Source organism: Fundulus heteroclitus, unplaced genomic scaffold (genome assembly GCF_011125445.2).
Source record: "Fundulus heteroclitus isolate FHET01 unplaced genomic scaffold, MU-UCD_Fhet_4.1 scaffold_62, whole genome shotgun sequence".
Lineage (NCBI taxonomy): Eukaryota > Metazoa > Chordata > Actinopteri > Cyprinodontiformes > Fundulidae > Fundulus > Fundulus heteroclitus.
The window spans coordinates 1,830,094-1,853,687 of NW_023397055.1; the positions used below are offsets into that span (position 1 = coordinate 1,830,094).

Sequence of the window (23,594 nt, forward strand, 5' to 3'; positions counted from 1 at the left end):
CTCTGGTTCTGTCGTTTCATGGCTGCAGAGATCCGGGTCCATCCCAGCTGCCGGTAGAACCTCCTCTGGCTCCAGGTCCGGGTCATCATTCTGCTTTGGTCTCTGGTCCGGATCTCTGCAAAACCAGAACTAATAATCAGTAAAATCTAGAAATTAGAGAATTGATCTGAGCAGCTAGATCATCTTTTCTACCCATGGAATGAAAGTTTTCATCCCTAACATGAGATAATTAGACATTCAGCATTCAGAACCAAGACGATGGAGACGAGTTGTTCCTATTTTAGGTGTTAAATCTGATTCCTTTGGCAGATCAATTTATTTAGCTGCTCAAATCACTCATTTCTAGAACATTTTACCTTTAGTTCCCGTTTTGCGGTAAACCGTCTCGTCTCAGACGAGATTCATTCAGACACAAGCCAAATTTAGTAGATCACATTTCAGTGTGAAGACAACGTAAAGTGGTTTACATGATTAAAATATAGGAAAATAAACAAGAATAAAAGCAAGTAGGAATAAAATGTAGGACAAAAAATAAAACTTGGGAGAATAGAAACTAAAAGCAAACTTTAAAAACAGTTGGACTACAAAGTTGAACTAATGATGTTTCAGTAAAACAGTTTAACTAGAAAAGACGATTCTGAACAAATGTTTTTAATATGGAACTCAGGCTTTCAGCACTTTTACAGCCTCCTAAATGTCCTCATCGACTCCTATGTGACCTCATCACCTCCTATATAAACCTCATGGCCTCCTATATAAACCTCATGGCCTCCTATATGACCTCATGGCCTCCTAAATCACCTCATGGCCTCCTATATAAACCTCATGGCCTCCTATATGACCTCATGGCCTCCTAAATCACCTCATGGCCTCCTATATAAACCTCATGGCCTCCTATATGACCTCATGGCCTCCTAAATCACCTCATGGCCTCCTATATAAACCTCATGGCCTCCTATATGACCTCATGGCCTCCTAAATCACCTCATGGCCTCCTATATAAACCTCATGGCCTCCTATATGACCTCATGGCCTCCTAAATCACCTCATGGCCTCCTATATAAACCTCATGGCCTCCTATATGACCTCATGGCCTCCTATATAAACCTCATGGCCTCCTATATGACCTCATGGCCTCCTAAATCACCTCATGGCCTCCTATATAAACCTCATGGCCTCCTATATAAACCTCATGGCCTCCTATATGACCTCATGGCCTCCTAAATCACCTCATGGCCTCCTATATAAACCTCATGGCCTCCTATATGACCTCATGGCCTCCTAAATCACCTCATGGCCTCCTATATAAACCTCATGGCCTCCTATATGACCTTATGGCCTCCTAAATCACCTCATGGCCTCCTATATAAACCTCATGGCCTCCTATATGACCTCATGGCCTCCTAAATCACCTCATGGCCTCCTATATAAACCTCATGGCCTCCTATATGACCTCATGGCCTCCTAAATCACCTCATGGCCTCCTAAATCACCTCATGGCCTCCTATATAAACCTCATGGCCTCCTATATGACCTCATGGCCTCCTAAATCACCTCATGGCCTCCTATATAAACCTCATGGCCTCCTATATGACCTCATGGCCTCCTAAATCACCTCATGGCCTCCTATATAAACCTCATGGCCTCCTATATAAACCTCATGGCCTCCTATATGACCTCATGGCCTCCTATATAAACCTCATGGCCTCCTAAATCACCTCATGGCCTCCTATATGACCTCATGGCCTCCTATATGACCTCATGGCCTCCTATATAAACCTCATGGCCTCCTATATAAACCTCATGGCCTCCTATATGACCTCATGGCCTCCTACATCACCTCATGGCCTCCTAAATCACCTCATGGCCTCCTATATAAACCTCATGGCCTCCTATATGACCTCATGGCCTCCTATATAAACCTCATGGCCTCCTATATGACCTCATGGCCTCCTATATGACCTCATGGCCTCCTAAATGTCCTCATGGCCTCCTATATGACCTCATGGCCTCCTATATGACCTCATGGCCTCCTATGTGACCTCATCACCTCCTATATAAACCTCATGGCCTCCCGGCTGGTGAGCAGCAGCCGTTGCTCCTCTCAGGGCGCTGCTCATGTCTTCCTGACGTCTCGTCCTCTCAGGTGAAGTTGGTGCTTCTCACCAGCAGATGGAGCATGGAGAACACCTGTTCTTCCTCCCCATCCTCCTCCTCCTCCTCAGCGGGCCTCAGGAGCAGCAAACTAAGAGGGATAATGAGCCTCGGGGGAGCGGCGGAGCCTCCGTCTCCGCTGCACTAATTAAGCCTATCAGGCTGCGATTAACCGGCTGTTAAACACACACAGCCTGTGGTGGATCAGCACCGAGGCCCGGCTCCACAGTCGGTGACGAGGGGGGGGGGGGGGGGGACAATTAGGAGGCTGAGGAGTGACAGCAGAATGCAGACGGCTTCCTGTTTACCTAGAACCAAGCCCTGAGGAGGAGGAGGAGGAAGGCAGGGAGGTGTTTTAATGCTTCACAGGCATCACTGAGAATCACTTTCCATTCATGGTTCTGACTCTTGTTGCTCAGCAGCTCCTCCACTCAGGTCAGTTCTTCTTGATCCGAACAGAACCAGCTGCTGCAAACAGGGAGTCCTAAAATCAACCAGATCATCAAAGCTAAAATGAGAAGATGATTAAATCCTGAGAGAATAAATGGATCCTCCGTCTCACCAGCTGGTTTCTTATAGTCTTCATCATCAGGACTTCAGGTTCTGCTGCTGATTCTCTTTGTTCCCGTTTGTTCGGCTCCATCTCCGTCTCTAAGGCGGCGGCGCTCTAACAAGGTTTCAGCTCCAACATGGCTCCCAGTCAGCTGCTCTCCCTCCTCCTGGTTTACTGGCTGTGGAGGTCCTGGGTTCAAATCCCTGCCAGTTTCTCTTTGGCACATCTCAAGGTTCCCTCCAGGTGCCACATGTGCAAAATAGATGAGCTTTAATTACACAGGTATGGCCAAAATTTGGCCTGTAAAGGTCTTAAAAAGTATTAAATGACATTAGTTAAATTCTACGTTAATTATCTTATAGCTTCTTCCAGGCTGCCGTCTGATCCGTAGCTGTGACCGAGGAACCTGGTGTTGTTCTGCTGAGACTAAACTGCTAAAAGTTAACTCTAACCCGGCTTCATCACCAGACATCCGGCCGTTCTCACTCTTCTGCTGAACCCGACCTGAACGGCAGGATCCTGATCCACCTGCAGCTCCTCCATCCTGGGAAGGTTGGTTTTTATCCAGGTTCAGCTCTAACATCCCTGATGTTCCTGTTATGGAGCTAGAAGGTGTTGAAGTTAGGGGACCTGAGCTGCCAGGGCTGAAAACCAGCATTAAGTTCAAACCCTAATATTTAACCTGCTTGTGCTGCAAGTTGAATAGAAGTCATCAGGTCAGTGAGTAAAGTTAAGTTATTCATGCAGGTCTTGATTCATAAAAGGTTCTTAAGACGTTCTAAACTGACTGAGATGACCTCCCAGTCTGAGGCGTGGTTCTCTGACGGAGGCCTAGTGGGTCCAGGGATCAGAACAGATAATGTACTGGTAGGCCTGGATCTTCCATTTCCTAAACTAAATGGTTCAATTTCCTCATTATCCTTCTCCTGATCTCTCTTCCTGAAGCCGTCAGGTGTAAAAGTATTCACTCCCAGATCAGTGCGTTCAGGTTTTGTTCCATCAGCCGTGAATCTCCAGTGGACTTTATTTGGCCTTTTATTTGACAGAACATCTAAAGGTGGAGCGTCATTCTGAGGCCACAGGAAAAGGTTACATGGGTTTAAAGACATTTTCAGAAATAATCTAATATCTGGGTCTTTATTTAGCCTCCTTTAATCTGATACAACTCAATAAAATCTCCCACAGCTCTGTTCATGACATCATGTGGACCTGGAGAGAGGATGGACCACCTGCAGACCTTCCAGGACACGGACGTCCTCCTCCTGCAAACTTTACAGTCTAAAGAGACATTTTACCTACAGTCCATCTGATTTAAACTCGTTCAGAGCCGCAAATGTTGCCCGGCCTTTTGAAAAAAGACAAAATATAATTTTCGATAACAATCTACTGTAGGAAATATGTTGTCATCATTAAAGAAACGCCTTTTTATCTCTATTTTAAGGTTTAAAAAAAGAGGATGGATGGGATGTTGATATTTATGGATAATGATGTAAAAAAATTATAATTTCCAACATAATGAAAAAATATTGATTTAAAAAAAAAATATTACTGCCACTTTTAGCTAGCCTCGTGAGACCATCCTGATCTCGCGAGTTTTCAAGGTTTCACTCGCAGATCAGTCTGGATACTCTCCGTTGAAGAAAATTTGGAGCCGTTCACCAAACGAACGTCCAATCAGCGTTGGCTTTGAGGCGGGTTGAGGTGTGACGCAACGGGAAGTGCGACAGTTCAGTCTAAACAACATGGCGGCTTCAGCCGATGAAACTAGCGTTAGCGTGGCTATCGAGCAAGTTTTATTGGAATTACAGAGTATTTCTTTGCTGCGCTAACGAGCCTTTACCTGCAGCAGCAAGAGTAGCTTGGCTTGTGGTTGTGTTTTCGTCGTCGCTCGTAACAGAGTGACGACGAATCTGATTGGTTCATTTGGCCCGTCTATCACGAACATAGGCCAATCAGCTAACCAGTATTTTCGCCCCTTCCCAAAATTACTTCAACGGAAGGTTTCCAGATGGATATGCGGAGCAAATCTATCTGGCGGAGTCAGGTAAACTTTTAGCATCATTCTGTTGTGAAAATTAAAATCAATTATTCCAAGAAAAAACTGCTAAAACCTTCATTTATTATCGTTGTTACATTTAAATACCATAATAAAAATATGATTTGTAGCCAAAGTTATTAAAAGCCAGTGTGGAAGGTCCACAGGTTGCAGACCCCTGGTCTAGACAGAAGAAGAAGCAGCCGAGACGCCTTTATTATCTCTGGAGGAGCTGCAGGGATCAGCTCACTGCTCAGGTGGGAGTCACTCCACAGGACAACTTTGATTACTTCATTAATGTGTCTTTGTGCCACAAGACGTTTAGTGGAGAGAGGAAACTTATGAGTTAGCACACCATCCCCACAGGGAAACATGGCAGAGGCAGCATCATGCTGTGGGGGGACTTTTCTCCTGCAGGGTCAGAGTTGATGGAAACATGGACGGAGCTAAATTCAGGACAGGAACACCTGCTGGAGGCAGCAGGACACCTGAGACTGGAGGTGGAGGTTCACCTTCCAGCAGGAGAACCAGCCTGAACATGCAGCCAGGGTGGGTTGGATCAATGCATATTGAGGTGAGGATGGACTTCCTGCGGCAGCTGAATAAATTCAACCTGCCAAGGACGATGATGGTGCAGTTCTACTCCTCCATCATTGGGTCCATCCTCACCTCCTCCATCACCATCTGGTACGCTGGTGCCACCGCTAAGGACCAAGCAGACTGCAGCGTGTCATCCGGTCTGCAGAGAAGGTGATTGGCTGCAATCTTCCATCTCTCCAGGACCTGTACGCCTCCAGGACTCTGAGGCGTGCAGGAAGATTGTGGCTGATCCCTCTCACCCCAGTCACAGACTATTTCAGTCACTTCCCTCTGGCAGGAGGCTGCAGTCCATCAGGACCACAACCACACGCCACAAGAACAGCTTTTTCCATCTGCTACCGGCCTTATGAACAAGGCCAAGAGCCGCCCATGACTCTGGACACGGTCTCTCTCCCCCGTTCAGGACTTACAAGCTTCTGCGTTACATTAACGCACAGTTTACTGGGTGTATATTACTTCTGCATATATATCTATTTTATTTTAATAAATTTTTTTGCCTGCACCATCAACACCAAGACAAATTCCTTGTAAGTGCAAACCTACTTGGCGATTAAACTTGATTCTGATTAATTTGCTACAATGGCCTAGTCAAAGTCCAGACCTATATTCAGCCGAGAATCTGTGACAAGACTTGAAAATAAATGGGTTGAAATTCAGTCTGATGGTGCTTGAGCTGTTCTGGAAAGAAAAACAGCTCAAAATGTTACTTTCTCTGTTTTTAGAGCAGGTAGAGACACTGAGGTGCAGGCCTGGTTACATTTTTCAGATGTTTACCCAGTAAACCACACCAGGTCAGTGGTTGTAACGCCGTAATGTGTGGGGAAGGGGTGTGAATACTTTTAGAAGTCCTGCTTGGATCCAGAGAGGATCTGCAGTCTGGAGCCTGTTGGTCTTCCCGTCAGACAGAGAGCCGTCACTTGCGTCAGGCCTGGCAGTTCTGGGGGGACAGGCCCCGCCCACCCCATCCTCATCAGGCCACGCCCACATTCTAGAACACTGGCGGGCCCATTGTTAGCGCAGTTGCCTGGCAACACGGTGCGCCGTCGTCAGGGACAACCAGCTTCTGTCTTTCTTTCTTTCTCTGTCAGATAGCAACACCATTACAGAGATGACAAGCCCACGCTCTCACACACACACACGCACACACGCACACACTCGCTGGGCTTCCATCTTGTGGCAGGAAAATTTCACACAAACAGGAAAACATATTGTTCATTTTCATGCCTGCTGCCACGGCCTCCTCCCGCTCACACATCATTACTCTCTGCGACTGCATGATGCAATCATCAGACATCCCTTCAGTGTGTGAGCCTCGCACGCTGGCCTCTCGTCTTTGAAATGCTTTATTATAATTCAGCACATGAAGAGGTCACAGAGACAGATTACACCACGACGATGAGGAGGAGGAGGAGGAGGAGTATGGCTCTCAGCACAGACGTCCTCCTTCCTCCTCATCTCCTCATCCAGCCTGAGAGGAAGAGGATGTTTGGGTTCAGATCCCCACAAAGAGCCGGGGGGACGTTTCCTCGTGGCACCCGTGGCAGATAAACAAATATCTGCAAACATTTTCCACCGTGTCTTCAGGTGCAGAAACTCAACGACACGGTGACAGACCTACAGAAAGCGAGGGTGAGGTTTTAAAAAATGGTGTTAGGACGCATTCTGCAGAGAATTTGTCTCATCTGACCTGCTGGTGGTGAAGAAGTTAGCCTGTGGACTCCAGCCCTGCCTACAGGTTAGATTAGATTACCTTCAGACCGGACCTAACGGTGAAAGTTCTTGGCATGTCTTCAAAGAGCTTTACTTCCTTCCTGTTGCATTAAAAGTCAGAGCTCTTTAACAGGAATGTCTTAACGCCCAAAATGACCCTATTCCAAATGGAAAACTACTGGGTTTTCCACTACAAGCTGGTGTTGTGTTTTAGATTTCTGGCTGGCAGCCATAGTGGATATTGATGTTTGGAACACAGAGAGATGAGCTCTTAGGACTAAATATTTCCATATATAGTCCCACAGAGGGGACATTTCATGTCTCGGTTTAACTCATCGCTTCGGGATTGTTGTGAGTAATCTATGGTCAAAGATCTTGCTCAGTGACCCAGACGACGTTTTTTAACTGGCAACCTTAGCAGCCTCTCCAGAGCGCAGGCCCAGCTCTGTAACCACCAGGCCACCATTCCACTTAAACTAAGCCATAAAAAAGCCACACCAGTGATCCACCTACTTTTCTATTTACATTCCTGTTGACCGTCAGACTCAAGCTGTCCTCAATGAGGCTTCAGTTTCCAAACCTAGCTTCTGCTGGGCACCAGTTTGCTTCTCCAATTTGGATCTTGGACAACCTGACACACGGACACAGATGAAATTCAGAATAAAAGTCCAAAAGATCCACAGGATTGCTAGCCTCGTGAGACCATCCTGATCTAGCAAGCTTTCAAGGTTTCACTCGCAGATCAGTCTGGCTACTTTCCGTTAAAGAAAATTTGGACCCGTTCACCAAATGAACGTCCAATCAGCGTTGGCTTTGAGGCGGGTTGAGGTGTGACGCATCGGCTTCAGCCGATGAAACTAGCGTTAGCGTGGCTATCGAGCAAGTTTTATCGGAACTACAGAGTATTTCTTCACTGAAAGAAGAGCAAAACGCTGCTCTGGAGGCTTTTCTCAGAGGAAAAGATGTTTTTGCTCTTCTCCCGAGTGGTTTCGGCAAGAGCTTGTGGTTGTGTTTTCCTCGTCGCTCTGTTAGTACGTCATATGCTTCGTCTATCTGATTGGTTTATTTGGCCCGTCTATCACCAACATAGGCCAATCAGCTAACCAGTATTTTTGCCCCTTCCCAAAATTACTTCAACGGAAGGTTTCCAGATGGATATGCGGAGCAAATCCATCTAGCGGAGTCAGGTTACAGGATTGCCCCCTATAAAAGTTTCTAACCTTGAAAGTTCTAAGTTCTTCCTCAATGCCAACCTCTAAATCCAACATGGCTACCGTGTATATGAAATACTGTGATAGTTGCTGTAATAAACTGTTTATCTGCATCCATTACTTTGTTGTATTAAATCAATCACCAATCATAGGGCTGTTCAACAGGACTAAAATGCAGAGAAAGTCATTGGGCTAAGCTAGCTTTGCTAACGACTGTTGGCTAACAATCAGCAATTTTACGTTTCTATAAGCAGAAATGAAGGTGTCGCCTGAGTAATCCTGAGATTTCGTATGTTTTGCTTTGTGAGGAACATCATGTTTAGCATCAAATCTAGATATTACCCACACTTCTGGCAAGTTAAACAGATATACAAAATCTACAAAAAACAGTTTATTTGAGACAAAATGGAGGCCACTGGAATAGTTAAGGATATGACGGATTTTGTTTTGCATTAAGATCCAAAAATGCTTCTTTAGCCACTAGAAGTCAGAATAAAGCATTTGGCGTCAGAAGAAGGGCTAACAACTTAGTTAAACTGGGTCTCTAAAGCCTTATATTTAAACAGGTTGAGTTCACTGCAGTCCTGAATTGCAACAGTGGGACTATGAATGCATTTATATAGCTGGTTTCACTAATAGGTGTGTTAGCGTGGGCTTTAGGGTTATGTTTACTGAAAAGGACATTCAGGTTTTTGTGAAGGGTGAGAAAATATTTTTTTCTTGATCAATTAAATAAAAACTGCCAACAGTCTTAAACTTGAGGCTGTGAGCTGATAAAACCAGGCGTACTTTTGTTAGATTATTAACAAAAACATTAGCACTGCTAATTCCTGCTAATGCTTGGTTCTGCAGGGATTTATGGTATCCACGGGCGTAAAAAGACATTTCAAAAGGCTGAATGTTGTGTTGTCCAATCTATAAAACATACCATTAAGTGTCTAAATGAATGTTCTCAGGTCAATATTCATCACCAGAACCATGGCTGTACATTTCCTGAAAAGATGCGGAGAAAGCACTGCTCAGAAATGAACTTTCAAGATAAAATTTTAATGAGAATGTCTTAGTGTGTACAAGGTTTTACTGAGCATGTTGTCAACCGACAAACAGGAAATGACAGTTGCCGTGTGGAATGTTCTGATCTCTTCCAGCTTGGTTCCTTTGAGTCCCAGAGTTCTGCTCAGGGGATCCAACGGGGCCCTGTGAATTCTCACACTGCATTCAAAACTGCAGCTCGACGCTTCTGTCGGTCACCATGTGGTTCAATGTGCGCTGATACGGGAACACAGGAGCTAGTTCTGAACTCTCTCTGAGGTCTCTGTCAGTGCCTAACAAACTGAATGTTCGATACCACAAATAAACCAAAGTTCCTAAGTAGTGGGGGTGAAACATAGAAACCTTCAACTGCAGGAACAAGAATGCAGTAAAATAATTATTCTCAGTTTGCTTTTGGCCTTGTAAAATCAACTGAACGTTTGACCTCACCCTGAGAACCTTCCATCAAAATCCAGACAAACCCAATAAATGATCTATTTTGCCAGATTAATGACCAGAATTCACATGAATCCAATAAATTCTGGACCACCAAGAGAGTTAAGAAGCAGCTCACATTGCACCAGCAGAATAAGCGCCCAGTAAAAGTCAGTCAAGGTGCCTGTAAAGTTCTCGAGGAGGAGGTAGACAGAAGAGACAGATAACAGTGATGTGGTTATTGTAGTCCTACTGTGGGGAACTTGTAGTCCGTATTTAACAGTCTTGGATCACTTCCTGCTGAGGTCAGTTTGTGAATCCTCTTTGAGGTTAACTTGTCAGCCAGTTTTGGTCAAACTGAAGAAGTCTCTGCGGCTGAGTCCTGAATCTTCCTGGGTTTTGCTACAATGGGATTAGTGGTTTTGCTGGGAGGATGAGGATGAAGAGGAGGAAGGCAGTTTTTCCACAGATGGAAAGGGCTACATGCCTGGGGGGAATGGTTGTAGCTCCGGAGTTACTGGAAAGGTTTCTCTATGAATGTTGACTTCTCTGGTTCTCTGCCCAGTTCAACCAATCAAAGCCTCAGACTCTAGAGCTGTGATGAGCTGCAGTTTGAAATGGACACTAGGAAAGTTTGATTTGTTCTGATAGGATAAAGATCTTACAGTTTAAACAATCTTTATCCTCCCTTTGATGAACTGAGTAGAACAGTTTAAAGTTAATCCTAATACTTCTAGAAACAATTAGGTGCTTACCTACTTACCCGTCTGTCTTTAGAAATGTACTATTTGCTTGGTTTTGCCAGAGTCTTTCCTGATCCCCTGAGTGTTCTTGGTCTTGGTTCTGATCCAAGACCTTTAACAAAATCTATCCCAATACTTAGAAATCCTTTAATACTGAACAAGTCCCTGCCTGATGCATTAAGCTTTGGTGCTTTACTGGGATTTCAGGGCAAACAGGGCAATACTGATGAGCTTAAAGCATTAACAAACACAAACTAAGGTTCCACTCAGGGAAGCCTGTGGTCTAGTGTACTCTGAAGTTTGGTGCCATGGTGAACAACAAATATTCAGACTGAAAATTTAACTAGAGCAATAATTCATGGACATACAGAGGGTTAGAGTGACCTGTGAGTAATTTTAGGGGTTGATTCTGGTTTCAGGTTGACAGATGGTTAACTGCAATGTTGAACAGACCCGTATGAACATATCGGACTAAGATTGCAAAGGTGAGTCAAACCCACTGATACAAATCAGACATCAAGATATAAAGAAGGTACAACAACGTCTCTTGACTTGCGACTGACCCAAATCTGCCGTTCCATGACCACAAATCAGAAGAAGCTTAATTCAAAACCAAAGATAAAGAAATAGTAAAGAACAGCTCATCATTCATCATGTCAATAAAATACAGTTGAAAAGGCTTCAAGCCGACATTATTTATTGGTATGAATTAACCTGCTGTAGTTCAGCTACTTGATGCTAACTCATTCCATGATGGACGGTGGGCTTTATTAGCAAGAGAAGACTACACCTTTGAATAAATATTAACAAAGCATAAACCTTGAGCAAATTCTGATTAACCCTCCAGTTTTCTGTAATCAAACTGCCTCTTCCTCCTCCTCCTCTTCCTCCATCCGGTTGATGCTGGATGTCTGGACCATCCACACACAAAAAAGTCCAGCTGTGGATCAGTTGGAGACGTCTTAGTCCTTTTCGCTGGTTTTCATTCAGTCCAGGTCTGTGTTGGTGACTCCACTGGTGAAGGAAAGGCTAGAAGAACCAGCGAAACGCCTCGCCGGCGGGGACGGAGGGCGGCCGCTGGGGAGCAAACACAGAAGAAGAGTTGGTGTTTGGAAGGCTTAAGAGCTGTCATTAGCCAGGTTTACACGCACAAAATCTCACCATCAGATTGAAATGTATTCAGGTTAGATAATCGGATTGTACCGTTTATATGGGCACACAATCAATTAATCCGACGTGCGCAGTTATCAAATTTCCCTAAAAATACAGAAGAACTTCTGTCTTTGTAAATAAAGCCTTAGTGTACGAGTTTGTTTGTCTTACGAGCGCCTAGGCTGAACTTGCAACAGGTTCTAAATACGGTTGAGTCATTACTGAATAAATTCTTTTGAGCTCTTTTAATGTTTCCAATAGAAAGGATTTATCGGGAGCACAGACAGTTTTGCCTCCCGATGTGTTTCCGCCACTCAACAACGCAGAAATGCGTCACGTTTACGTCGGGCGCACATGCGGACTCAGATCGGCTTCTGAACTTGAGCCTGACAAGCGTTTATATTCATGTTGATCGGATTATCAGTCGGCATAAACCACCCGTCTCATTCGGATTACAGTTTAAATCCCGTTTGAGTTTAGCCCGATCACGATATTCCGATTGGCTTGTTTTACATGAAGCATTCTTATCCCGTTTATTTTGATTACCTTTGTCCATGTAATCGTAGCTACTGTGTCACTGTAAACAGTTTGACTGGCACATTTTAGCTTGGGTCATGTATTTAGCATTTCCTACAAATGAAGGAAACTTTTTCACTTTTGTAGATTTTCAAGGATGCAGAATTTTGCGCAAGTGTCAGCGCAGTTGACCAGATACCTGTTTGGCTTCAGATCCAAAGGATTGGACAGAAAAAGCAGCCTTTGCTAATCAGCCAATGTTTGGAGCTCTATGAGAAAACCCTTTCTTCTCTAAGTTAGAGGTTTGTGAGCATTCAGAGGGAGAACTTGGCATGACGACTGACCCAGCTTTAAAGTTTGAAAACCCACAGGTTTTTGTGGTCCATTTGTTTTGGACTCCGCAGGACAAAACCTCTGAGGGAAGTAACGATGAAGTACCGACAGCGCTTTAATGTTCGGCACACAAAGTAAAGTTTAGGACTGAGGGAGTCTGTCAGGTTGACTTCAAAGTGAGCAGAAAAGGGATGAGGCAAGAGAGTGAAACCACCTGCCAACACACACACATACACACATACAGGACACACACACACGTGCACGGTGCTGTCAGTTGCTGCGAGCCTCCACAGGTCCAATTAGTGTGTAATTGAGGAAGATTATGGCTGCTAATTCACTGTCTTCCTAACGCACACACTCCTTGTTTTAGTGTGTAGAAGAGGGAATAATTAGAGTTAGTATGTAGACATTCCCACAGGAAGTGTGCGTGTGTGCGTGTGCGTGCGTGTGTGTGTGTGTGAGAGAGAGAAAGATATATGGAGTCATCAGTGAGGTCGAAAACCGGTGTCAATGAATTATTGATCGCCGCTACTTCTTACGGCAAAGACGAGCGCTGGCGCACACCCTGAGGAGGAGGCAGATAACATAAATATTCTCTGTTTCCCGCTCTCTGCAGGCTCTCTTTATCTCTGTGAATCAGTGTAGAGCTGCCGTGTGTGTGTGTGTGTGTGTGTCTCTGTGTGTGTGTGTGTACTGGCAGCCTGCCAGACCTCGGCAGGCTCCGAGCTCTCGCTTTTCACCACCCACCATCTGCACAGCACTCACACACACTCACTCAGCGGGGTGAGCGATGCCTTCCAGCCTCACTGGCAGTCATCTGGGTTAAGTGAGCCAGGACACACACACGCTCACACACGCTGAGAGAACCAAGCACACACACAGAGGCATGCAGAGAGGAGTAAAACCAGCTAAACGTTGCCTGCATGGGTGTGAGAACATGTGCGCCGTCTCAGAAAAGTATTGATGCCTCGTGAAGCTTTCCTCATTTTGTCACAATATAACCAAAAAGCTCAGTGTGTTTTATTGGGATTCTATGAAGAGACTAAGACAAAGTATTGTATAGTTTTAAAAGGGGAACAAAATTTAATACAATTTTATTTATATAGCACCAACCCTGGGTCTCTCTGCATGGAGTTTGCATGTTCTCCCTGTGCATGCCTTGGTTCTCTCCAGGTACTCCTGCTTCCTCCCACAGTCCAAAAACATGACTGTTAATTGGTCTCTCTAAATTCTCCTTAGGTGTGAGTGCGTGTGAATGGTTGTTTGTCCTGTTAGTCTCTGTGTTGCCCTGCGATAGACTGGCGACCTGTCCAGGGTGTACCGCGCCTCTCCCTATTGAATACTGGAGATAGGCACCAGCAACCCCTGCGACCCCAACAGGGAAAAGCGTTAAGGAAAATGGATGGCTGGTTGGATGGATGGCACAAATTCATGATACATGTCATCTCAAGGCTCTTTACAGATTCCATCAAATCCTCCAGGTTGGTCAGAAAGTTTCCGTCCGTCCGTCCGTTTTCTTCCTCTTATCCGGGGTCGGGTCGCGGGGGCAGCAGCTTCAGTAGGGAGGCCCAGATGTCCCTCTCCCCGGCCACTTGGGCCAGCTCCTCAGGAGGAATCCCAAGGCGTTCCCAGCAGAGAGACATAGTCCCTCCAGCGTGTCCTGGGTCTTCCTCTGGGTCTCCTCCCGGTGGGACGTGCCCGGAACACCTCACCAGGGAGGCGTCCAGGAGGCATCCTAACCAGATGCCCGAGCCACCTCAACTGGCTCCTCTCGACGTGGAGGAGCAGCGGCTCTACTCTGAGTCCTCCCCGGATGACTGAGCTCCTCACCCTATCTCTAAGGGAGAGCCCAGACACACTACGGAGAAAACTCATTTCAGCCGCTTGTATCCAGGATCTCGTTCTTTCGGTCACGACCCAAAGCTCGTGACCATAGATGAGGGTAGGAACGTAGATCGACCGGTAAATCGAGAGCTTCGCCTTTTGGCTCAGCTCTCTCTTCACCACAACGGATCGGTACAGCACCCACTTCACAGCAGACGCCGCACCAATCCGCCTGTCGATCTCCCGCTTCATCTTCCCCTCATTCATGAACAAGACCCCAAGATACTTGAACTCCTCCTCTAGGGGCAGCACATCCTCCCCAACCCGGAGGAGGTACTCTACCCTTTTCCGGTTCAAGACCATGGTCTCGGATTTGGAGGCACTGATTTTCATCCCGGCCGCTTCGCACTCGGCTGCGAACCGCTCCAGTGAGAGCTGTAGATCACGCCTTGATGAAGCCAATATGACCACGTCATCCGCGGAAAGCAGAGACGCAATCCTAAGGCCACCAAAATGGATCCCCTCAACACCTTGGCTGCGCCTAGAAATTCTGTCCATAAAAGTTATGAACAGAATCGGTGACAAAGGGCAACCTTGGCGGAGTCCAACTCTCACCGGAAACGAGTCCGACTTACTGCCGGCAATGCGGACCAGACTCTGACACCGGTCGTACAGAGACCTGACAGCCCTTATTAAAGGGTCCGGTACTCCATACTCCCGGAGTACCCCCCACAGGATCCCTCGGGGGACACGGTCGAATGCCTTCTCCAGATCCACAAAGCACATGTAGACTGGTTGGGAAAACTCCCATGCCCCCTCCAGAATCCTGCTGAGGGTGTAGAGCTGATCCAGTGTTCCACGGCCAGGACGAATACCACACTGCTCTTCCTGAATCCGAGATTAAACTATCCGACAGACCCTCCTTTCCAGAACCACAGAATAGACCATACCAGGGAGGCTTAAGAGTGTGATTCCTCTGTAGTTGGAACACACCCTCCGGTCCCCCTTTTTAAATAGGGGGACCACCACCCCAGTCTGCCAATCCAGGGGAACTGCCCCCGATGTCCACGCAATGCTGCAGAGCCGCGTTAACCAACACAGCCCCACAACATCCAGAGCCTTAAGGTACTCAGGGCGAATCTCATCCACCCCCGGGGCCTTGCCACGAGGAGCTTTTTAACAACCTCGGCAACCTCAGCACCAGAGATGGGAGAACCCGACCCAGAGTCCTCAGGCTCTGCTTCTGCAATGGAAGACGTGTTGGTGGGATTTCCAGAAAGTTTCCTCTCTAAGGAAACCCAGCAGGTTGCATCAAGTCTCTCCAAGCAGCATTCACTCCTCCTGAAAGAGCGTAGAGCCACAGTGGACAGTCGTCTGCATTGTTGATGGCTTTGCAGCAATCCCTCATACAGAGCATGCATGAAGCGACAGTGGAGAGGAAAACTCCCCTTTAACAGGAAAGAAAACCTCCAGCAGAACCAGAACCAGGCTCAGTGTGAACGCTCATCTGCCTCGACCCACTGGGGGTTAGAGAAGACAGAGCAGAGACACTCCTGCTTCTACTTGCTGAACCTTCTTACAGCTGCAGGTTGTTTGGGCAATGTCTCCAGCAGCCTTCATCAGGTTTTCTGTGGCCTCTTCCCTGTATCTGCAGATTAAAAGCATCTCCACAGAATGATGCTGCCACCACCATGGTTCACTGCAGAGATTGTGTGTTCAGGGGGATGCACTGATTTAATTGTAAACCTAAATGTTATCTTTTGGTCTGACCAGAGCTTGTTCTGTCAGATGTTTCCTGTTAGAGGGGAGGATTTTTTCTCCACTGTCACCACATGCATGCTCGTTATGAAGGATTACTGCAAAGACAAAAACACAATGCAGACGACTATCCACTGTGGCTACATGCTCATCCGGTTTGTATACTGCCTTCAGTTTTGGCAGTATACAAATAAACTGAATTCAATTGGAGGTTGTAACGAGGCAGAATGTTAAGAAGTGATACAAACACTTTTATACAACATGGTATGGGTTTTTCTGTGAGTGTCCGTGTGCAACTGCACACTCACCTCCAGCACTCCACCTCCTCCTCCTCCTGGCTTCTTCTTCAGCTCCTCACACTTCCTGAACTTGCAGATCTGGTGACCCGTCTTCCTGTTGCGGCAGGACGAGCAGACGCCGCAGTTGATCAGTCGTCTGCACGGCCCGCACACACCACATCGCTTCCGCTTCCTCTTTGCCACTGTCCCTGACGACGTTGACGACGACGAAGAAAGAGAGACACCCCCCGCCGTCACCCCTGATGATGAGGGGGAGGAAGAGGAGGGGCAGGGGGAGGAGTTGGTGTGCTGCTGACAGTCCGTTAGCGCCCTCTGGCCGCTTGTCATCTGAAAAGCGCTGCTGGCATCTGAGATCCCACCCCCTGCAGATCCCATGGCCATGACGATGACCCCAGGGGGTAGTCCCAGCCCCCCCAGGAACCCGCCACTCATTACTCCTCCCCCATTGCAGTTGCCGCCATCTGATAGCCCCATCATGTCCGGGTGGGCGTGTCCCTGCTTGTTTATGACACCACAGTCTGCCCCGCCACTGTAACCGGGGAGGAAGTTCCCATTGGTGGGCGCTATGGGGTGATGGTGTGCTGTTCCCTGGGTGACAGGAAGTGATGCGGTGTGTCCATGTTTTTCAGCTCCTCCCCCTTCACTTCCACCACCGCCTCCACCCGCTCCCGACCCCCCGCCACTCTGGTGCATGCTGCTGCTGCTGTGGGGGTGCGAAGAGGTCATGTGACCGGGCGTCGCCGAGGGGTGGTGGTGGTGATGCGTTGGCGCCGTGGCCACGGGTTTGGGCCTGCCCCAGAACATGGCCGCCGGGTGGTTCATGTTCATGTTGTCATGGCAACCCCATGGCGCTGTTCCCATGGCACCCAGTCTGGCAGCGGCGGGGGGGAAGATGGGAGCCGCTGCCGCCAGACGAGCCGCCAGTTTGGCTGACTGGGGGAAGTTTGTCACATTCATGTTCATGTTGACATTGGTCTTGTAGAAGGTGGCGATGGATGAGCGATACCGGTCCATCTCAGTGGTGTAGTCCAGCATCGGCGCCAGGCCCGATACCTGCAACAGAGATCGTCATCGTTTTTCATTATGCCACGTGACTTAAAACATCTTTAAGACCAACCATTCACCAGGGCGGGTGTATCTGAAGTGAAAAATAACAAAAAGGGAAAAGATTGACTCACCTGCCCTTGACCTCCATAACCATGGTGATTTGGGTGATGGTGAGAGGGGGCGGAGCTTCTCTGCAGCATCGAGGAGAGGTCACTCTCTACACACACGCCACTCGTCATTCCCGACATGACCACTCACACTCGCACACACAAACACACATATATACACGTTTGTCCAGCTAGCAGTTAGCCCTGTGAGGTCTTCACGTTTTGGTCTGTGAGTTGAAAAAACAAAAACAGACAAAGTGCCTTTAGGAAATATATCAGTTTGTTGATCCGCTCATTTACACATTTGCACCATTGTGTTCTGTCCAGCACTCTGTCCTCCTGCTCCAGCGACAAGAACAGCCTTGCTCTTGCTAGTACTGTAAGATGGCGATATAGCATTTTCTGTCATGATTTTAGGTTCTGTCTTAGTTTTGAATCATGGAATAGTTTGAGTTTTGTTGTGGTTTGATTTTGTTCTTTGTGTTATACTATCTGTTAGGGTTCTGTAAGCTTTTAGCTCAGTTCTGTTCACCTGCCAGCTCACTCCCCTGTCAGCAGTCACCAACCTATCAGTTCAGTTGACGTTTGTCTATTGTTGGAATGTTGGCGTACCAAGAATAATGTCCGAACCAACCTCAGTTTTTTCAGGGCCCAACTCCAAAATCCAGTAGGTTTTGCTCATACCTGTGTTATGGAAGATGTTTGACAAAATTTTTTATTACTGATGCTATCTTCATTTTTTATGCATGTGGCAGCTATGTTGGATTTTGATGAGAGAAACTTTCGTTTTACAATTCAGCTTTTCAGCTTAAGAGAAGGCTTCAGTTCACCTTTCTGATGGTTGAGTTCTGAAATCCAAACTCCCTCATATCAGTGGAGTAAACAATATTATAATATATCTTATTGTACTGATAAGTCATTAAGTCACATATTAACAAGCTCTATCATTTCAGAGTCAGTATTTACCTCATCTGAAAACCATCTTATTTTGGTAGTTGTACTTGGAAGCATTCTGGGAAGAATGAAGCTTGAAAAAAATTGCTTTAGAAATAGATCAACTCCCAACCCTATCATCAGAAGGTTTTAGCCTATCCATCTATCATCTCAAATTGCTTGTCCTTGTACGGCCAGGTGACTCTACAAGCACAGGTGCCCATCTCCAGTGCTCATTGTGCGAGAGGCAATGTACATCTTGGACAAGTTACCAGTCCATCACAGAGAAACACAGAGACATGTACTCCCACTTAGAGGAAATTTAGAGATCCCAACAGACTCAACATGTCATGACTTTTGGACTGCAGGAGAAAGGCAGCATAGCTGGACAGAACCCACACCTAAGTGCATGATGAGAAATGCAAACTGGTAAACACTACTACGGCCTGGCATACTTTACTCTGCTCTTGCCAAGCACAACAACCTCACAAAAATTGGGACACGTATACCAAACCCAAAATCAGAAAACATAATTTCATCTGACAAGAAGTAGGCTATTGTTTTTCATGCTTAGTTGTATTCTCTATGCCAGAATCAATCTTAATATCACCTTTAGACAGCACTTGATGGGAGTATGATCAGGCTTTTGGTCAGTCTGGGTGGTTCTATTATGCATGAAGATTCAGAGGATTGGCAAATGTTGGATTTATTCCACATCAACACCAAGGCTCTGGTTGGCGCAGACTGACTGAACTAGAGAAGAACCATTGACCACCTAACATTCCAGAACACCCTAACATCTGCTCTTGTCCTCTGACCACATGTATTGGATTACTTCCAGCACCATGATGTGCTGAACACTGTCCCTGGACTGTCATCAACCAGACAAGAAGTTCACTGTCTCTTGCTATTGGCATTAGGACGAGAAGAGATGGATGCTGTGAAGTTGTGCTATACCACAAGGTAGACGATAAACCTCCAAGGATTCCAGGTTACCTCTAGTCTTACTAAAGAGAATCAATTTAAACAAATTCAGTTAAATTTTATTTTAATAGCGCCGGTTCACAACACATGTCATCTCAAGGCTCTTTCCAAAGTCAGACTCCATCAAATCCTCCAGGTTGGTCAGAAAGTTTCCTCTCTAAGGAAACCCAGCAGGTTGCATCAAGTCTCTCCAAGCAGCATTCACTCCTCCTGAAAGAGCGTAGAGCCACAGTGGACAGTCGGTCCACATCTCTGGTGGTGCAGCCTGATGGCACATGAGGTGATAGGTTGTCTATTCCATTTCACTATTAATCTCTTCTTGTATCCAGCTTCAAAGGGGTGCAACATCCTTGAGATTGGTGCCATGAGAGTGCTAAAACCAAAGACTCTGATTTACTTCTCCCCCGTGACCCTGCATGGATATGTCGGCATAGACAATGAATGGATGGATGGTTTATTTCAAACTCAAATTAAAAATAAAACTGTAAAAGAAACAAAAAAATATAATGGAATGCTTGATCAACAGAGATTTCACACTATTTTCAGCATAACAGGTAAATATTATATTCAAAATGGGGTTGAAAGAAGTATAAACCTAATGAATCCTACCACGTTACCTCAGAATGAAAACTGTAAACAATTTGATCTGCTAACGTTTTATTGCAGAAGATCTTTCACAACGTGCTGTTTGGTTCCTTATCCATTGAAGATTTGAAGCCCATTTAAAGGAGCACAGCGTAAATTCCAGGATTTCTGCAGATGTCTGCCCCCTCTGGTGAAAAGTTGAAATGACACCAGTGTAGCGTACGTGCATGGGAGAGGAGGAAAAGCATCTGCTGCTGTAACTGCACAGGTCTTTTATTTAGAGGTAAAATGTCTTCTGATGTGAAAAAGTTAAAAAAAATATTGTATTTAGCCCGTGTTTTCTCGTGATTGCATCAATTATGGCGGAGACTCAGCGAAGTAGCCAGGTGAATGATTGCCCAGAGGATTCAGCCCAAATTACTCTCTCATAAACTGACTAATCCAGCCTATAGAGACAACTGTGGTAAACAGAGGAAAACTTATTTTACACATCGGACAATTGTAAGGGCAGGTATGGGGAATAAAATAAATAATATTTAACTTTCTCCAGTTCCTATTTGCCACAAACCCCCGACTCCCAGTCCTCCTCGGGAAAAAGCTGCCAGCTGCGGCTCCAGCTGTGGAAATGGCAAGAACAGAAGTTCATGCGGTCCTTTCTGTTGCTATCCCTCATAAATTTTTAAAGAACAGCCATGGTTTTCATTTCTTAGACCAAAACTCGTTACCCGTGTGCTTAATTATCCTACTTCATCCTCCAAAAGCCTCTCTGTTTCCTCATGTTTCTATGTTGCCGTTTTGTTAACACTAGACAAATTAGCTAAATTGGTGGTGTGATTTAATTCTGAAATTCACTGCGCCCAACGTTTCCTGTTTGGCTCGTGAAATTCAGGAGATTGATCCAGCATCCGGTCAGATTTCCTTCTTGCAGAGTTTTTTGCAGTGCCACACGACCTCGTTAACCGGACTTGTAACGTCGCAGCGCCGGAACCGCTCAGCACCGTATTCAGTGTGAACCCGGTGTAAGTCTGTCCGGTCTTCCGTTAAATCCGCCCCTAAAACTGCTGACATCACTAATATTTTAGTCCATTTAGATTGACTTAAGGCCCATTCATACCCTACGTTTGGCCTACACGTCCGTATTTCTGTCCGTATTTCTGTCCGTATTTCTGTCCGTACGTTCTATCCGTTGACTCCTTCATACCTCCGTCCGTTGAGGTGCGTAATAACCAATATGTCCTCTAGGTGGCAGTGCTGGGTGACAATAATTAACCATTGATCAAACATGGCGACGGTACAAGACGTGATTTTGTTGTATTTGCTCCGTAAGTAAACTTTTTGTTTGTCCCTGTGCCCCGGACACGACACATCATATATGTGTGGGTAGTTGCGGACAAGCTCCGCAAGTCGTTCCTCGAATCCCGCCATTGTTTAAAGCCCAGACTTATAACCTTCTTTGTGATTTTGTTGACATTTTGTACTACAAACTCAATAGCGCCCCCACCTTTTTCCGGTAGTATTGCTCTGTATTGATCCGTTTCGTCCGTAATCGTAAGCTCTCAATTTTCGTGTCAAAATACGGACGAAATCGACGGTTAGAACGTATGAAACACTCCACACGTATCCGTCTTTTACGTGAGGTATGAATGGGCCTTTATCCTGGTTAGGGTATGTACAATTAGCTTAATTTTAACAAAAGCTGCAGGTTTTAACATATTTCTGTCCAGTATAAATTCGAAAAACATCAGGATCCAATGAGAGGTTGACATCTCAGGAATTTGTCCATCATGATCAGGTCCAATTGTACTGCTCCAAGCGTTGGAACACCATGTTTGGTTTTCCTCTGAGACAAAGTTCTAATCAGGGATCTTCAATTCGTCCTCATGGTCTGGTGTCCTGCACCTTTTAGATGTCTCCCTGGTCCAACACACCTGAACCAGGTGGACTCAGGAGAACTTGAATGGATGCTGACGACCTAATTCTGCCTTTTGATTCAGGTCTCTTGGACCAGGGAAACATCTATAAGGTGCAGGACATCGGACCTTCAGGACTGGCATTGCAGACTCTGGGTCTAAATTGAGCCTGGATGAAGAACTAGGGTTGAGTCCCTCGTCTGGCCCAAAGTCCAATCATATTTTACATCTTTTCTCTTTTCAGTCCATTAATGTTGTCCAGATGGAAGTTAAATTAATCTTTTCTATGCCTCGGCAGCACATCTTTCCATTTGGGGAGTGGAAGAAGTCAGAACCTTCAAAAACCCACTTTCTTCGTCTGGACTCCTCAGTTTGGTTCCCACCTCCCCGGGAAGCCGCTGAAAGTTGGGAGTGTTGCCCAGGTTCGGACCCCGTGATCACGGCAGTAACACAACCCCCCCCCCCCCCCCCCCCCCCCCCCGATCACAAACAGAGGCTCAAAGCAGCCAGAGGAACCTCCGCCGCCTTTTTGTCGGCGTGCGAACAACGGGCAGACTGCGCCGTTGTGTGAATGAGCGAGAAATGTGGGTGTTTGTCAGAGGAAACAAGCGCGTGCCGCCTCTAAACCAGTGTGTCCTCGCGCTGTGTGTGTGCAGCCAGTGTGAAAATGTGTGGCGGTCCGTGCACGCGCCCGTGCGCCCCCTCCCCCTCCCTCCTCCCCCCCTCCTCCTCTCGCCAACCCCTCAACTCCCCCGAGGCGTAACTAATTACCCTGTCTGGTCAAGCGGGCCGGCGCGAGCTCCGACAGAAGGTCACGGTGGCCACCGACCGCGAGGGGAAAACGGCTCTCCCACGCGACACATTAACACCTCCCCCCTCAGGGCACTGAAAGCCAAGGAGCAGGGCGGGGGGGAGGAGGAGGAGGGAAGGAGGGTGAGTGATGAGGGACAGAGGGGGAGGAGGAGGAGGGGGGGGGGAGGAGGGGGTCAATCACGAAAAAGGCAGAGCCGATAACGACCGATAAATACCGTGAACGCAGCATGCAGTCCGATACAGCGCGAGGAGGAAGGGAGAAGATGGACGGCGCGTGCTGCTACTTACCGGCCCCGCGAGGAGGAGGAGGAGGAGGAGGAGGGTGAAGAGGAGAAGAGGAGGAAGGAGGAGAAGACCGTCTGGGAATTAGCCCGCCACGGATCATGGCTGGCGGGGAAGGAGACAGAGAAAGAGAGGAGAGGAGGGGAGGGGGGGAGCGGAGCTCCGGGAGGGATTTGTCGGTCTGTTGGTGCCGAGGAGGAGGAGGAGGAGGTGATGGAGGGAGGGATAAGGGGGAGTGGGGGTTTGGGGGGGCGGATGGATAATCACCTGGGCTTGGCACAAGCGAGCGCGAGGCGGGGAGGAGGAGGGAGGGCGAGGCGTTAAATTAGCCCGGCGGAGGAGAAGGGAAGCGGCTCTGTGGAGACCCTGCAGGGGAGGAGGAAGAGCGGCGAGGAGCTCGAGGAAAGAAAAGAGGAGAAAAAAACAGCACCACGGGAGGAGAGGGGGAGGAGGAGGAGGAGGAGGAGGAGGAGGGGGGGAGCGATGAATAATGGCGGAGGTTATGAACGGATACGTGCGTCGCTCTGGCGGCAGGGCGAGAAGGGGAGGGAGGGAGGCAGGGGGTACACGCGACGCTG

General features: G+C 47.0%; 1 protein-coding gene across 3 annotated transcripts; it reads right to left on the reverse strand.

The window, feature by feature from the left end:
* Window positions 1-9,289: 9,289 nt before the first annotated feature.
* Window positions 9,290-23,460, reverse strand: LOC105922125 (CCR4-NOT transcription complex subunit 3). Of its 3 annotated transcripts, none has more exons than XM_036133422.1 (4): window positions 23,284-23,460; window positions 17,534-17,736; window positions 16,365-17,408; window positions 9,290-11,550 (listed from the first exon to the last, which is right to left on the reverse strand). In XM_036133422.1, the coding sequence occupies exons 2-4, from the start codon at window positions 17,648-17,650 to the stop codon at window positions 11,503-11,505; spliced, it is 1,209 nt and encodes a 402-aa protein (XP_035989315.1). In that variant the 5' UTR covers window positions 17,651-17,736; window positions 23,284-23,460; the 3' UTR covers window positions 9,290-11,502. The 3 variants fall into 3 exon arrangements, with proteins under 3 accessions (XP_035989315.1, XP_035989314.1, XP_035989316.1); XM_036133421.1 differs by lacking the exon at window positions 23,284-23,460 and adding an exon at window positions 23,023-23,262; XM_036133423.1 differs by lacking the exon at window positions 23,284-23,460 and adding an exon at window positions 22,693-22,881.
* Between the last annotated feature and the right edge of the window lie 134 nt (window positions 23,461-23,594).

What these genes read in the sequence shown, in the direction of transcription:
- LOC105922125 (XM_036133422.1), bottom strand. Translation starts at nt 17,650, where the DNA reads ATGTCGGGAATGACGAGTGGCGTGTGTGTAGAGAGTGACCTCTCCTCG. An exon ending in GTTATGGAGGTCAAGGGCAG is followed by an intron (nt 17,409 to 17,533) that starts GTGAGTCAATCT and finishes TCTCTGTTGCAG; the next exon opens with GTATCGGGCCTGGCGCCGAT. An exon ending in GAGGAGGTGGAGTGCTGGAG is followed by an intron (nt 11,551 to 16,364) that starts GTGAGTGTGCAG and finishes TTTGCTCCCCAG; the next exon opens with CGGCCGCCCTCCGTCCCCGC.